This window comes from Medicago sativa, chromosome 6, assembly GCF_051527215.1.
Source record: "Medicago sativa cultivar Bolivia chromosome 6, Bolivia_mono, whole genome shotgun sequence".
Classification (NCBI taxonomy): Eukaryota; Viridiplantae; Streptophyta; class Magnoliopsida; order Fabales; family Fabaceae; genus Medicago; species Medicago sativa.
Window position 1 is genome coordinate 74828610 of NC_140754.1, and position 17060 is coordinate 74845669.

General features: G+C 35.4%; 1 protein-coding gene across 1 annotated transcript; it reads left to right on the plus strand.

Annotated features, from left to right (window-relative positions):
- Positions 1 to 11236: 11236 nt before the first annotated feature.
- LOC146916812 (uncharacterized) lies at positions 11237 to 12169 on the plus strand. The gene has a single exon (XM_085721748.1). It carries the CDS (start codon positions 11237 to 11239, stop codon positions 12167 to 12169), a length of 933 nt encoding a protein of 310 aa, XP_085577874.1.
- Positions 12170 to 17060: the final 4891 nt, after the last annotated feature.

Sequence of the window (17060 nt, forward strand, 5' to 3'; positions counted from 1 at the left end):
TTGGATGATTAAGCTGTTTTGAACAAGTTGATTTTGAAAAAGAGGTCGTTAAAAGTTGATTTGCATAAATAAGTGGTTCTGAATAAGCTGTTTTTTGAAAAGAGATCGTATTAAGATAATTTGTATAAATAAGTTGTTTTGAATAAGTTGTTTTTGAAAAAGAGATCGTATTAAGCTGTTTTGTATAAATAAGCAGTTTTGAATAAGTTTTTTTTTTGAAAAAGAGATTGTAATAAGCAGTTTTGGATGAATAAGCTATTTTCAATAAGCTGTTTTTGAAAAAGAGGTTGTAATAAGCTGTTTTGGATGAATAAGCTGTTTTGAATAAGCTGATTTTGAAAAAGAGGTCGTAATAAGCTGTTTTGGATGAATAAGCTGATTTTGAAAAAGAGGTCGTGATAAGCTGTTTTGGATGAATAAGCTGTTTTGAATAAGCTGATTTTGAAAAAGAGGTCGTTAAAAGCTGATTTGCATAAATAAGCTGTTTTGAATAAGCTGTTTTTTGAAAAGAGGTTGTAATAAGCTGTTTTGGATAAATAAGCTGTTTTGAATAAGTTGTTTTTGAAAAAGACGTGGTAATAAGTTGTTTTGCGTAAATAAGCTATTTTGAATAAGCTGTTTTTTGAAAAGAGGTCATAATAAGCTGTTTTGGATAAAAAAGCTGTTTTGAATAAGTTGTTTTTGAAAAAGAGATTGTAATAAGCTGTTTTGGATGAATAAGCTGTTTTTTATAAGTTGTTTTTGAAAAAGAGGTCGTCATAAGCTGTTTTGGATGATTAAGTTGTTTTGAACAAGTTGATTTTGAAAAAGAGGTCGTTAAAAGTTGATTTGCATAAATAAGTGGTTCTGAATAAGCTGTTTTTTGAAAAGAGATCGTATTAAGATAATTTGTATAAATAAGTTGTTTTGAATAAGTTGTTTTTGAAAAAGAGATCGTATTAAGCTGTTTTGTATAAATAAGCAGTTTTGAATTAGTTTTTTTTTTGAAAAAGAGATTGTAATAAGCAGTTTTGGATGAATAAGCTATTTTCAATAAGCTGTTTTTGAAAAAGAGGTTGTAATAAGCTGTTTTGGATGAATAAGCTGTTTTGAATAAGCTGATTTTGAAAAAGAGGTCGTAATAAACTGTTTTGGATGAATAAGCTGATTTTGAAAAAGAGGTCGTGATAAGCTGTTTTGGATGAATAAGCTGTTTTGAATAAGCTGATTTTGAAAAAGAGGTCGTTAAAAGCTGATTTGCATAAATAAGCTGTTTTGAATAAGCTGTTTTTTGAAAAGAGGTTCTAATAAGCTGTTTTGGATAAATAAGCTGTTTTGAATAACTTGTTTTTGAAAAAGACGTGGTAATAAGTTGTTTTGCGTAAATAAGCTATTTTGAATAAGCTGTTTTTTGAAAAGAGGTCATAATAAGCTGTTTTGGATAAAAAAGCTGTTTTGAATAAGTTGTTTTTGAAAAAGAGATTGTAATAAGCTGTTTTGGATGAATAAGCTGTTTTTTATAAGTTGTTTTTGAAAAAGAGGTCGTCATAAGCTGTTTTGGATGATTAAGCTGTTTTGAACAAGTTGATTTTGAAAAAGAGGTCGTTAAAAGTTGATTTGCATAAATAAGTGGTTCTGAATAAGCTGTTTTTTGAAAAGAGATCGTATTAAGATAATTTGTATAAATAAGTTTTTTTGAATAAGTTGTTTTTGAAAAAGAGATCGTATTAAGCTGTTTTGTATAAATAAGCTGTTTTGAATAAGTTTTTTTTTCTGAAAAAGAGATTGTAATAAGCAGTTTTGGATGAATAAGCTATTTTCAATAAGCTGTTTTTGAAAAAGAGGTTGTAATAAGCTGTTTTGGATGAATAAGCTGTTTTGAATAAGCTGATTTTAAAAAAGAGGTCGTAATAAGCTGTTTTGGATGAATAAGCTGATTTTGAAAAAGAGGTCGTGATAAGCTGTTTTGGATGAATAAGCTGTTTTGAATAAGCTGATTTTGAAAAAGAGGTCGTTAAAAGCTGATTTGCATAAATAAGCTGTTTTGAATAAGCTGTTATTTGAAAAGAGGTTCTAATAAGCTGTTTTGGATAAATAAGCTGTTTTGAATAAGTTGTTTTTGAAAAAGACGTGGTAATAAGTTGTTTTGCGTAAATAAGCTATTTTGAATAAGCTGTTTTTTGAAAAGAGGTCATAATAAGCTGTTTTGGATAAAAAAGCTGTTTTAAATAAGTTGTTTTTGAAAGAGATTGTAATAAGCTGTTTTGGATGAATAAGCTGTTTTTTATAAGTTGTTTTTGAAAAAGAGGTCGTCATAAGCTGTTTTTGATGATTAAGCTGTTTTGAACAAGTTGATTTTGAAAAACAGGTCGTTAAAAGTTGATTTGCATAAATAAGTGGTTTTGAATAAGCTGTTTTTTGAAAAGAGATCGTATTAAGATAATTTGTATAAATAAGTTGTTTTGAATAAGTTGTTTTTGTAAAAGAGATCGTATTAAGCTGTTTTGTATAAATAAGCTGTTTTGAATAAGTTTTTTTTTTGAAAAAGAGATTGTAATAAGCAGTTTTGGATGAATAAGCTATTTTCAATAAGCTGTTTTTGAAAAAGAGGTTGTAATAAGCTGTTTTGGATGAATAAGCTGTTTTGAATAAGCTGATTTTGAAAAAGAGGTCGTAATAAGCTGTTTTGGATGAATAAGCTGTTTTGAATAAGCTGATTTTGAAAAAGAGGTCGTTAAAAGCTGATTTGCATAAATAAGTTGTTTTGAATAAGCTGTATTTTGAAAAGAGGTTGTAATAAGCTGTTTTAGATAAATAAGTTGTTTTGAATAAGCTGGTTTTGAAAAAGACGTGGTAATAAGCTGTTTTGCATAAATAAGCTGTTTTGAATAAGCTGTTTTTTGAAAAGAGGTCGTAATAAGCTGTTTTGGATAAATAAGCTGTTTTGAATAAGCTGTTTTTTGAAAAGAGGTCGTAATAAGCTGTTTTGGATAAATAATCTGTTTTGAATAAGTTGTTTTTGAAAAAGAGATTGTAATAAGCTGTTTTGCATAAATAAGCTGTTTTGAATAAGCTGTTTTTTGAAAAGAGGTTCTAATAAGCTGTTTTGGATAAATAAGCTGTTTTGAATAACTTGTTTTTGAAAAAGACGTGGTAATAAGTTGTTTTGCGTAAATAAGCTATTTTGAATAAGCTGTTTTTTGAAAAGAGGTCATAATAAGCTGTTTTGGATAAAAAAGCTGTTTTGAATAAGTTGTTTTTGAAAAAGAGATTGTAATAAGCTGTTTTGGATGAATAAGCTGTTTTTTATAAGTTGTTTTTGAAAAAGAGGTCGTCATAAGCTGTTTTGGATGATTAAGCTGTTTTGAACAAGTTGATTTTGAAAAAGAGGTCGTTAAAAGTTGATTTGCATAAATAAGTGGTTCTGAATAAGCTGTTTTTTGAAAAGAGATCGTATTAAGATAATTTGTATAAATAAGTTTTTTTGAATAAGTTGTTTTTGAAAAAGAGATCGTATTAAGCTGTTTTGTATAAATAAGCTGTTTTGAATAAGTTTTTTTTTCTGAAAAAGAGATTGTAATAAGCAGTTTTGGATGAATAAGCTATTTTCAATAAGCTGTTTTTGAAAAAGAGGTTGTAATAAGCTGTTTTGGATGAATAAGCTGTTTTGAATAAGCTGATTTTAAAAAAGAGGTCGTAATAAGCTGTTTTGGATGAATAAGCTGATTTTGAAAAAGAGGTCGTGATAAGCTGTTTTGGATGAATAAGCTGTTTTGAATAAGCTGATTTTGAAAAAGAGGTCGTTAAAAGCTGATTTGCATAAATAAGCTGTTTTGAATAAGCTGTTATTTGAAAAGAGGTTCTAATAAGCTGTTTTGGATAAATAAGCTGTTTTGAATAAGTTGTTTTTGAAAAAGACGTGGTAATAAGTTGTTTTGCGTAAATAAGCTATTTTGAATAAGCTGTTTTTTGAAAAGAGGTCATAATAAGCTGTTTTGGATAAAAAAGCTGTTTTAAATAAGTTGTTTTTGAAAGAGATTGTAATAAGCTGTTTTGGATGAATAAGCTGTTTTTTATAAGTTGTTTTTGAAAAAGAGGTCGTCATAAGCTGTTTTTGATGATTAAGCTGTTTTGAACAAGTTGATTTTGAAAAACAGGTCGTTAAAAGTTGATTTGCATAAATAAGTGGTTTTGAATAAGCTGTTTTTTGAAAAGAGATCGTATTAAGATAATTTGTATAAATAAGTTGTTTTGAATAAGTTGTTTTTGTAAAAGAGATCGTATTAAGCTGTTTTGTATAAATAAGCTGTTTTGAATAAGTTTTTTTTTTGAAAAAGAGATTGTAATAAGCAGTTTTGGATGAATAAGCTATTTTCAATAAGCTGTTTTTGAAAAAGAGGTTGTAATAAGCTGTTTTGGATGAATAAGCTGTTTTGAATAAGCTGATTTTGAAAAAGAGGTCGTAATAAGCTGTTTTGGATGAATAAGCTGTTTTGAATAAGCTGATTTTGAAAAAGAGGTCGTTAAAAGCTGATTTGCATAAATAAGTTGTTTTGAATAAGCTGTATTTTGAAAAGAGGTTGTAATAAGCTGTTTTAGATAAATAAGTTGTTTTGAATAAGCTGGTTTTGAAAAAGACGTGGTAATAAGCTGTTTTGCATAAATAAGCTGTTTTGAATAAGCTGTTTTTTGAAAAGAGGTCGTAATAAGCTGTTTTGGATAAATAAGCTGTTTTGAATAAGCTGTTTTTTGAAAAGAGGTCGTAATAAGCTGTTTTGGATAAATAATCTGTTTTGAATAAGTTGTTTTTGAAAAAGAGATTGTAATAAGCTGTTTTGCATGAATAAGCTGTTTTCAATAAGTTGTTTTTTGAAAAAGAGATCGTAATAAGCTGTTTTAAATAAGCTGATTTTGAAAAAAGGTTGTTAAAAGCTAATTTGCATAAATAAGTTGTTTTTTGAAAAGAGGTTGTAATAAACTGTTTTTGATAAATAAGTTGTTTAGAAAAAGTTGTTTTGAAAAGAGATCGTAATAATTAGGTTATATCTAAAATTGTCAATTTAATTTGAATTATTAGGAGGGCAAAATTGTCAATTTGTATGCTTAACCCCCCCCCCCCCCCCCCCCCAATCTGAGGGAACTTTAAAATTGAACAATGAAGCCCTTCTAAACCCCCCAAAACCTTTCCCTTGTTTTTTAAAACTCGCAAACAAGAGTTTACCTCTCCATAAGTCTTTCCTTCCCCTCCTTTCCCCTCCACAACCCAACTCGCAAACAAAGCCTAAATGAATTTCACGCGTGGCAGTAAAAAAAATGAAAATTAAAAAATTCAGGTAAAAAATTTAAAATATTTAGTTGCAATGTTGACCTAATTTTACCACTCATTAAATCAACATCACACTTTGATCTATTACCTCTTTAAAACTTTGGAGTATATAAACACTTTCATACCATTTCTTTCGGTTGAGGTGGGGACTATTTTTAGCGCCCTTCTTTTGATAATCTATTTTCAGCAACAACTCCTAATCTTAGTGTAAGCAAGCATTTATCCATCCCTCTTATTGTTTTTAAATTTTTTTTCTGTTTTTTTATTTTTTTAAATTATAAATGACTTATTAAATGAATTTCACGCGTAGCAGTAAAAAAAAATGAAATTTAAAAAATTCAGGTAAAAAATTTAAAAGATTTAGTTGCAATGTTAACCTAAATTTTACCACTCATTAAATCAACATCGCACTTTGATCTATTACCTCTTTAAAACTTTGGAGTATATAAACACTTTCATACCATTTCTTTCGGTTGATGTGGGACTATTTTTAGCGTCCCTCTTTTGATAATCTATTTTCAGCAACAACTCCTAATCTTAGTGTAAGCAAGCATTTATCTATTCCCTCTTCGAAGTTGAACTCTTAGTTTATGTCAATTTTATAAAGCACACATATAACTATGTCAATTGCTGCATAAAGTTACGCAAATATATTCTTTCAAATAAAAGTTTTTTTTTTTTTGAACAAGCCAAAATAGAATATAATAATCACCAAGAGCTATTCATCTCGCACAAGGCTTCTTTCAAATAAAAGTTACGGAAGGATATATTTGAATATTAAGTTACGGAAAGATATATTTGAATATTAATTAAAGCTACATATTTTTATGTTTCCACCTACATCAGCCCATTGTTCTTCGATTTCATGTTTCTAACTTACATATTCACGACTAACATCCACGTGTTAATTAAAGCAGTTGCAATATCCCTGTCTTTTGCACACCAACACCACCCATATAACATCATATCAAATGGTAGTATTCACGACTAACATCCACGTTAATTAAAGCAGTTGCAATATCCCTGTCTTTTGCACACCAACACCACCCATATAACATCTTTTGCACGCCAACACCACCCATATAACATCATATCAAATGGCATCATATTAAAGCAGTTGCAATATCAGTCCGGTGGATAGATATTCACATTTTAAGATGAATGAGTCAGGTATGTCCATGATTCGAACCCCACAATTGATATTCCACACTACTTCCTGATCAAGACAATCTATGAAGGCACCATTTGCAGATTTTAAACAATATGATACTGCTTCTTTCCGTCGATGTGGGACTTTTCAAATGCTCCATTTCTATATATTAGTTGCCGAGGGTTATGAGAGTTTCAAAAATGAATGTTTTGTATTGGTCATAGCACTTTTCTTTATAAAATTATAAAATCTTTGCATATTGTAGCAATGAAGATAATAGAGACCGGGCATGTCCAAATAAATATGTTTGCTAAAAACATGTTGGATCTAGTTCAAATAGCAAGTGACAAGAGTAATCTATTTTGTTATTATATTAGTTCATGCCATAAATAAGGGGTCAGGCTGGAGTTTGGTACGCAAAAATAAATTCGGAGTGTGTGAATATATTTTAAGGTTTGATAGCTGACTAATTTTCTTTCCAGTTTTTCTAGACTAAACAAATTTTAGAATTATATGTTGCAGATGATTGCGATATAGTTTAAGGTTTAATAGCTGACTCATACGAAGTAAAATAAGTATTAATCTCAAGGCCATCGATGCATTTATAGGGTCATTTCACCGGTAATATTATAAACTCGACAACCAACGTCTACCAAATTGTTTTCTCTCTTTGTAAATTCGAGGTGCTTGATGGTGGATATAATTTTCCACACAATTAAAAATGTTATTTTTATTTCTAAAGTTTATTTTGGAAAAGAATTTTTGGCTACCGAACTTATTACTAGTTTGAGTTACGATTAATTCGTTCTCTATAAGACGTTTTGTGGCACTGCTAAAAATTATGCACGTAAATTATCAACCACGCAACCTACAAAATAAAACAGTTAAGCTACGAAAATATGGTGCTACCATTATTTTAATCTCCTCTTCAACTTCTCTAAGGGTAAAAAATATTGAAATTGACTATACTTTTAAAATAATTTTTAATTTCAAAGAGACAAAAACGAAAGAGGAGAAGTGGCTCGGAAATGCTTAAAAAAAAAGGAGAGAATAGTTGACAAAGACGTATGTATGTTCTAAAAATCAATCAAGCGGAAGTGTGCGTACAAGCGAAAGTTGAAGCTCACTTTCACCTCCACAAGATTAAACAAATAATTGAAGTTTTTTGAAATATATAAACACTGTTACACTATTTGTTTTGGTGGATGTCGGACTCTTTCTTAGTCATCTTTAATCTTATTACTTTTCGTAGAATCCAATCTTAGTATTAAGTCACAATTCTCTATTTGTCAATCCTCAAGATTTTGTTCCTTGTCTAGCAATCTAACCATTCTCCTGAGTGGACTTATCTCTTGTCCTTAGTCATCTTTACAATACGTATGTTTAATTTTGTTTCTCAATCTCTCAAGCACAATGCAATACACCTTTTTCATACATAATTGACATCAAAACAAATGAGCAAAGTAAAGAAAGAGTACTTCAAATCGATGTGTCATATATGCAACTGAAGTTCTTTCGCACAACCAGCTGAAACATTAAACAAAGTAACAAACCAACCACTCAACAAGTTCTTTCTTTCGAGCCTCTTGTTCATTCTCACAAGTCTTTGACAACAAGTCAATTATTATCAGTGAAACCTAATCAATCAGAATCCAAACAAATAAAATATCAAAGTTCTCAACACAAATTAGAGAGGTTATGCTGTCACTTGGAAATAATCTAAGTAGACCTGAATATAATTTTGTCGCACTTGCTAAACTCATGATATATATTGTGATACAACGTAAAATATTGGTGTAATATTGTGGATTATTCATTGTATTAAAATAATGCAATGCTATTTGATGTATCCATGTGTGGATTTATTTTCCCCAATGTAGGGGTGTCGTCACTTGAAAAATAATTCAAGTAGACTTGAATAAAAATTCACACATTTGTTTATATTTACCCAATGTGGGGGTGTTGTCGCTTGGAAGCATTTTCAAGTAGACATGTATATATAATAAATCTAAACAAGATTTAATGTTCTCCTATGTGGGGGTGTTGTTTCTTAGAATTTATTTAAGCAACCCTATGATAATATATCATAGATGTTAATTTGGTAATATATATGAGATACTAACTGAGAGACGTCTTAGTTAATGTATTATTTGTGATGCATCAGTATACTGAGAAATATATATACATCGAAGGGGGATGGATTATGTCCAATACAAAAATTGAGAGTGATGGTAACCCAACATAGATTGTGAAAATTTGCAAGGCTACGTTCATATGGGTAAAAACAAGTCACTTGTCAATTTGATGAGACACTATCGACTATTTTTTGAGAGTTCATCCCTATGGTGTAGGATAGTGTATACTACAACGTTGTAGGTTGAGTTTATAAACTCTTAATAAATCTATAGCTCATATATTTGAGTGGTGTGCTTGACTGTGGTGTACATCTGATAGATTTACCTATATGAGTGTTGGAGGTGGGGCCGCCTCTATGAAAGCTTGGACAGACTTTCTAGAGCCACTCATGAAATCCAGGCATAGGTGCAAGGCCAAAATGCACCACACCGCGTTGAACAACTTTGGACGAGAGATCAATGTGAGTGATGAAGTAACTGATTCACATATGGAATGTGGTTCATAGAGGTTATAATCTCACCGACATTCTAGTGGGTCAAATATCATTTGCTATATGTACTAGTTCATAGTCCAAAAGACACTAGTGCTTATGCATTGATTTTTAATCTCTAGTTATAAAACAATAAGTTCCCTTGAGCAATCCATATAAGTCGTTCATAAGACCTAGCTAAATCACGTGCGGTGCTAGCAAGAAGTGACTGTTGTATCCTGGAGATTACTAGCTATGAGACCTACCGCATCGGATAACTTATCCGGGGTGGCAAAATACTCTTAAGCCCAGTGCATTCTGCACTCCTCAGTCAAATCCGATAAGTTTTCCTATTATATATTTTTACATATTATGAGTCAATTTATTTATGCTAATATTTATCTTTGATTTATTATTTTATAATAATTCTATGTCTAATTTTTCCAACACGACTAACATCCACGTTAATTAAAGCAGTTGCAATATCCGTCCCTGTCTTTTGCACACCAACACCACCCATATAACATTCACAAACAAACCTCCCATATTAAAGATCATTTGAGCATAGTATACACTTCTTTACAGAAGTATTTCTTGATTCTTAAAAAAATATAAAAATGCAGCAAAAAGGAAATGCAAAAAAAATTATTGAAAATTATATTGGTCAAAAGATGGTGATTTGAGTACGTGGTAGTCTTATTAAGTAACTAACTTTAACTAATCCTTACTAACCAATTTATACTAACGAACTCCGACTATCCTAGCAACTTCAATCGATTCCATTTCAAAAAAAAAAAAAAAAACTTTCATGTAGAATTTTGACTCCAATTAATATTGAATTTAGTTTAACTTTTTCGAACCTTCTAATTTTTTTATTTTTTTCTCTCAAGTAGTCTAGTGGTTAGAAATTCACATTTTAAGATGAAGAAGTGAGGTATCCGTTGTTCTGGACCGACCCAAAAGATCTTTAGCCCATTAACTTAGGCCCAATATCTCCAAAAAACAACTCTACGTTCGGCAACATTGCTCGCAACATACCTCCTCACCGCGAGGGGGGTGCACGAAGCAAACGAGACCGGTTCAAAAGAACTCCAACGTCTCTTTGCACATTACGCACGTTCTCGCAATAAACTCCCTGGCGGTTACACTTCCCACGATTTCGTAACCGCCAGGGCCAGGTGTGCCACCACAACGGCTCTGCAGCCCTCCACCTCTATAAATAGGGGACTCAATGCAGTCCCCAAGGTAGAACTCTCTCTCCCTCAAAAACCCTAACTCTCTGAATCTCTACTAACTTGAGCGTCGGAGTGCCTGCAGGTACACAACCCCCATCCGCTCCAACAAGCATTCCATCGCATTCTACCACCGTAGTAACCACCGCATCCTGAGCACCTGCAGTCACCTTCTGGTCAGGTACGATCAGTGGCGCCGTCTGTGGGAAATACATAAGCTCCTCCGTTTTTATACCCCTAAAAACCAAAGCTTTCCATAAAAAACTACCATGGCTGCCAACGGTGCCAAATCCCAGTTACGAAGTGAAGTGCGCATCCCTTGACAGGATGGCATGACATCCTCACCTTCGCCTGTGGATACACCCAGGGAGGAACCAACTCAGATAGTTCCTCTCTAGCAAAGGCCTCTGCAAGGTCCCAGCCGACCTGCAGAGACACCAGAAGATGCAGCACCAACCGGCGCACTCATCGGCAACCTGATCTGCACGGTTCAACGGTAGACGTCGTTAATCGAGGAACAAAACTGTCGACTGATGGATCTGGAGCAAGCACGTCAAACCGTCCAAACTCGGCGATCTCTCTCCCCAATACGTAACAGAAGAGGAGAGAGCCCCAGTCGGTCACGTTCCAGATCCCTTCGACATTCGGTGAGCATCAGATCTCCAACCTACACGAGGAGGTTAACAAGGAGATCTCCTCGACGGTCTCCACCTAGGAGATCTCCTCTAAGGCGGTCTCCATCCGGGAGACCTCCTCCAAGATGAACTGCTCCCGGGAGATCGCCGCCCAGGCGCAACGGGTGTTCATGGTCACCTTCCAGTTCAGAGGACACTTGCGATACCCGAACAGACTGCAACGCTTACGGTCCGTTCACACGGCGTATCCGAGAAGCTCCTATCCCTCGCGGACTGGAAAAACCTCCGCAAATAGACTCATACGATGGGATGACCGATCCGGATGAGCACATCGAGAACATCGAAGCATTTCTCACTTACAGGTCAGTGCGAGGCGCCGTCAAATGTAAGCTCTTCGTCACCATGCTGAGACGTGGAGCGGTCACGTGGTTCAAGAACTTGAGGAGAAACTCCATCGACTCATGGAGCGACCTCTGCAACGAGTTCACAACCCACTTCACCGCATCAAAGACACAACCTAAAACGGTGGCTTCACTCGAAGCCATCGTCCAAGGAAGAAGCGAACCCCTCCGAGACTACATCGAGAGGTTCAACAAAGAGGTCGTCCAGGTACGAGGTGCCAATGAGACAATGAAGTTGTACCTCATTACCAAAGGTCTGCGTGAAGAGACTGACGTAAAGAAAGATGTCCACTTGGATCGCCCAAGGACTCTCAACGAGTTGCTAACGATCGCCAAGATCTACATTGCCTACGAGGAGGCCTTGTACGCAGACAGCCTCAACAAAGTCAGGAAGGAAGAGCCTGTCGCCGAATCCTCCAAAAAGCCCTTCCACGAGAAAAAGAAGGAAGGCAAAGCTGCTCGAGAAAGCAAGAGGCCCATCGGCCACTTCACCGAGTACACTCCATTGGCCATGTCAAGTGAGAAAATCCTCGCTGAAATCGCTGTAGCCGATCTAGCAGAAGTCGGCATCAAGCCGCCAAAGGCTCAATGTCAGGAGAGGAAGGGGATCGACAAAACAAAATGTTGTCGGTTCCACAGATGCCATGGACACACCACCGATGACTGCGCCCATCTGAAGGATGCTATTGAACTCCTCATCCAGAGTGGCCGGCTCAAGCAGTACGTGAAAAATCCAGAAGCAGAAAGGAAAGCCGTCGAGCTCATTGGTGATGGTTCTGAGCACGGAAGGACCATCGCAATATCCGTGGAACACCTCGGTGATTGCCATGACAACGTGTAAATCACCCCTTATTCATGCACCTGGGAGCAGTTCCCTACTGCCAACATCATCACCGGAGGAACACTGAACATCTCCATGGGAAGCATGAAGAGGAAATTTGAGGAGCTCATGAGCATCAATACCACGGCCCCCTCCACTCGGGGAGGAAGGCCACCTTTGGCGTTCTACGACTCTGAACTACCTGGTGGGGCTTCAAATTCCGCCATTCCGTTGCTCGTGCGAGCATCGATGGCCAATGCAGATGTCCGACGAGTCCTAATAGACACAGGGGCCTCCTGAGACATCATGTACACCAGCCTGTTCAAAACTCTCCAACTAACAGAGAAAAACCTTTCTCCCTACGTTGGAGACGAACTCTACGGCTTCAACGGCTCATCTACTCAACCATGGGGGTACGTGGAGCTACTGGTCACCTTCGGCGAAGAGGAGGCCAAGAAAACAATAAAGATCCCATTCTTGGTGATCGGCTGCCCTTCTCTCTATAACTGCATTATAGGGAGAACCGGGCTCGTCCAGCTAGGGGCCGCATGTTCAACCGCTCATTTGAAGTTGAAGTACCATGCGAAGGATGGCATCATCGCCTCCCTCAGCGGAGACATCGAAGCTGCAAGAAGATGTTTCCTCCAAGCCAACAAATCTCAGAACTCGGTTTCCCAATCCAGCAAACCTATTGAAGACAAAGGGAAAACTGCTGCGAGTACTCTGGACGCCAACTTGGTCGAGCTTGACCCCAGGTTCACCAAGGAGGACCTGAAGGAACAAAAACGGGAAAAGAAGGATTCGCTCAACGCGAAACTTCTTAGACCTGATCCTGATGGTGAGTTCGAGCTGGTCTCTTTTGGAAGCGACTCCTCGAAGAACTTCAAAATTGGCAAGGATCTCCCCGAACATGTCAAGAACCAGCTGATCGCTTGCCTCAGAGAGAACGCTGACCTATTCGCGTGGAGCACGACCGACATGCCCGGAATCGACCCTAACGTCGCTTGTCACCAGCTGACAGTAGAGCCCGGAGTTAGCGCTGCAGCCCAGCGGCGTAGAAAGCAGTCTCCTAAAAAATCAGAGACTGCAGAAAAAGCTGTAAAAGACCTCCATGAGGCAAATTTTATTTCTAAGGCCAAATACACTACCTGGCTCTCCAATGTTGTACTTGTCAAGAAATCTAACGGAAAATGGCGTATGTGCGTTGACTATACCGATCTTAATAGGGTCTGCCCTAAAGACGCATATCCTCTTCCTAACATCGATAAACTCGTAGATAATTCCTCCGGCTATAGACTTTTATCCTTCATGGACGCCTATTCTGGGTACAATCAAATACCCATGGCTGAAGAAGATAAAATGAAAACAGCCTTCATGACTGAATCAGGGAACTATTACTACAATGTAATGCCCTTCTCCGACGGGAAAGACATAGTTTTCATACTCCGAACACACCCTGTTAGACGTGTGTTATACCCTAATTTTGGACCTAAAAATACTAGCTCAATTCTTCTTTTCTTGCATTTCAAGTCATTCAAAATATTTTTTCTTACATTCCAAGTCATTTGAAATTATCTCTGATCAATTGCATCTTTCTCTGCATCTTATTTCAATGTTATTTGCAAAATTTATGAAAAAAGGGTATTTTAGTCATTTCCTGCATTCAAATTCATTTTAGTCCTTGAAAATTGTTTGTGTCTTTTCATTTGATTGGTATAAGTCCTTGTTTCAATCTCATGTCAAAATCCATTTCAAAAAATTACGTTTAAAGTCATTTTGGGTCAGTTTAGCCCCTAGGGGCATTTTAGTCATTTCCTATGTTAAAATTTCTTTCAGTCTTCGAAAAATTGTCCCTAAGTCCTTTCAATTGGTTTGAATGATTTTTTTGTTTAATTCCATGTTAAAATCCATTTCAAGAATTTGCATCTGAGTCATTTTGAGTCAGTTTAGCCCCTAGGGGCATTTTAGTCATTTCCTGTGTTAAGATTAATTTTAATCCCTAAAAAATTGTCTCCGAGTCTTTTAATTTGCTTGTGTAAACTCTTGCTTTAATTCCTTGTTAAAAACCATTTTAAAATTGCATTTGAGTCGTTTCGAGTCATTTTAGTCCCCATGGGCATTTTGGTCATTTCACGCGAAATTTTGACAGAGAGAGGTTACTTTGAAGTACCTCATTTAAGTAGTGGGTTCATTTTAGTCCGTTTTGTCATTTTTTAATCGTTTCACTTTACGTTATTTTCCCTTTACCAATTTTAATTCAATTTTATTTTTAATTTTTATTTTAGTCCTAAAGTTTCTAAAAATTGCATTTTTAGTCCAGTTTGTTAAAATTGCAGTCCAGTCCTTGTATTTTTCCTTTTTTGCAGAAAAGTCCCAAAAGTCAAAACAGTTAGAGATCAGTCAAAGTTTGTTACACTTGTAGTCCACATGGCACTTTCTCATTGGTCAGGAATTACTGCATGGCACCTATAAAAGCAGGCCAACTCATCATTGAGTAAGGATCCACTATTCATTTTTCTGCTACACCACACAAAAAATAGATTTTCACTTTTCTCTCTCCAAAATTTTGGATCAAAGTCACAAAAAAAATCAAGAACACCATGAATATCACATGAACATTCAAGCCTTCATCTAATTTTCCAAGAACACCAACCACAAAAATCATCATCAATCAACACCATTACCACTCATACATAACAAATTCGTCACTATTCATCACTGTTCATCACCGGAAAAAGCCATTTTCGGACTCATCTTCCTCCACACACACAAGGCCGAATTCGGCCATCACCAAGGGGAGGGGGAAACTTGCGGCAATCACAAGGAGGAAGGGAGAAAATCGCGGCCGGAGCTTAATCGGAGAGGGAAGAAAGCTTGCGAACCGGATTCGACTTAAGGTAAAGATTTAGAAGCTTTCTTTCATCTTTTTCGGTACTTTTTCTTTCAAAAATTTTCAAACTTCAAACTTAGATCTACGCTTCACCGTTGATTTTCTTGAAAAAGTAAGCCCGGATTCGTGATTAGAACGAAAAAGGATTGTTAAAAAGCTAAAAAAATTTGAATCGGGCAAAAAAAAATTTCCGACGCTGTGGTGCCCCCACCTCGCGGTGGTCGGCCACCGCGCCGGACCGGTGAAGGTCGACCGGAGAAGATGGCTGCACTTGCAGACCTTCTCTCACTAGAAGTTGTAGAGAGAGAAAGAAGAAGGAATTATGAGAGAAATGAACCAAAAATGGCTTTTATAGGTGTAAGCGAACCGGTTCAGTTCGCTTGAACTGGACCGGTTCACCTTGGTTTCTTCTTCTTGTTCCCCAACCGTTAGATCTAGCTGGATCAATCCAACGCTCCTAACGCGTTTGGATGATCCAGGATCCATTTCACCTTGGGCTTGGGCTTCTTTTCTACACATACTTTATTTTCTTATGTTTTTCTTGCTGTTTACTACACTACTTCCTGCTGAATACACCTTTGCATGCCTAAACTCTCTTTGAAAAATTCCAAGAAAATTCCTATAATTTTTCTAGTATATTTTGATCAATTTTGATATATTGCATGTCAAGATTGATCAAGAAATACTAGAAAATTATTTTGCCTTGGTTTAATGCTTTTTCTTTTACTTTTTGTTGAAAATCTTGATAAAAATTTGTAAAATTGGGTGAGTTCTTGTTGCAATTTTTGTTGAACGATTTAATTTTGTTTCTTGTTAATTTTGTATGCTGAAAATTGTTAGAGAAAATACATGGAGAAATTGTTTGAATTTTGTGTTGTTTTGTCCAATTTTGTGAAGTTTTTTTTGCTTGTTTTAATTCCAATTGTTGGGTTCATAATAATTGTGGTTTGTTGAATAATTTTGGAGTATTGTTTGGTGATTGATTTGGTGTTTTGGTGCTGGTTTGTGATATGTGATAATTGACTCCTTATATGGCAAGTTACTTGATTCTTTAACATGTGAATTAGTGCAAAATAGGGTTAATAAAATGCCATAGTCCTTGACTTGTGTTTCTCATAACTCTCACATTGGGGCTGAACATAAAACCCTTTGAAAAATGTCAAAATGTGAGAGTTATGGGTCTCTTGCTTGCTTTGGAGTTTTGGTATTCTATTAAGTGCATTTTTGCCACTTTTTCTTGCCATTTTACTATGTTATCATGCCTTATTTCTTTGCCAATTTTTTTTCTACTATACTATGCCTTTTATCACTAACCACTTTACTTCATGTTTCATGCATTCCATAAGGCATCCCATCCTCCATCTTATATTCTCAGTCTTTATCTTCCTTACACTTTAAAGTTCATGCAAAAATTAGAATGTAATACCTAGGAATTCTTGTATTTTACTTTATGCTCTTAAATTCTTGCAAGACCATAGCATGTATCTAGGCCAATGATGTAAAGGACAATGGACTCTAATGATGCACACCGACACGAGCACCAACACTAGCACACACCTCACGTGGTTACCTTAGATATATGCTTAGGATATGCATGTTTAGATGTATGCTTAGGATTGAATGCTTAGATGAATGCTTAGGTTTTACACTTAGAAAAATCAATTTTCCAAAAAAACTTGAACAACATCACTTGAAAACCTTTTCCAAAAAATATAGGAGTCAAAACTCCTTTGCATTTTCTCTTTTATTTTCTTAAATAAAATTTCAATGAAAATTAATCATACTTGACTTTTTTTTTCAAAATCACTAACCAAACCTCACAATTTCCCAATCTTATGCCCTTGAGGCCTCTCTCTCTCATTCTTCAAGATTCCAGTTTTCAAACTTAAAATCAACCAACAAAAACAAAAACATTTTTGGAAGAGAACTGCGGTGGATTTGATCCCTTAAAAGGGTACGTAGGCAAGGAATCAAAATTCCTTCAATTCAAATAAAATAAAAATTCAAACATTCTTCTCCCTC

Bases quoted from the DNA above. Each gene is read 5' to 3' on its own strand.
- LOC146916812 (XM_085721748.1), top strand. From the start codon at position 11,237: ATGACCGATCCGGATGAGCACATCGAGAACATCGAAGCATTTCTCACT.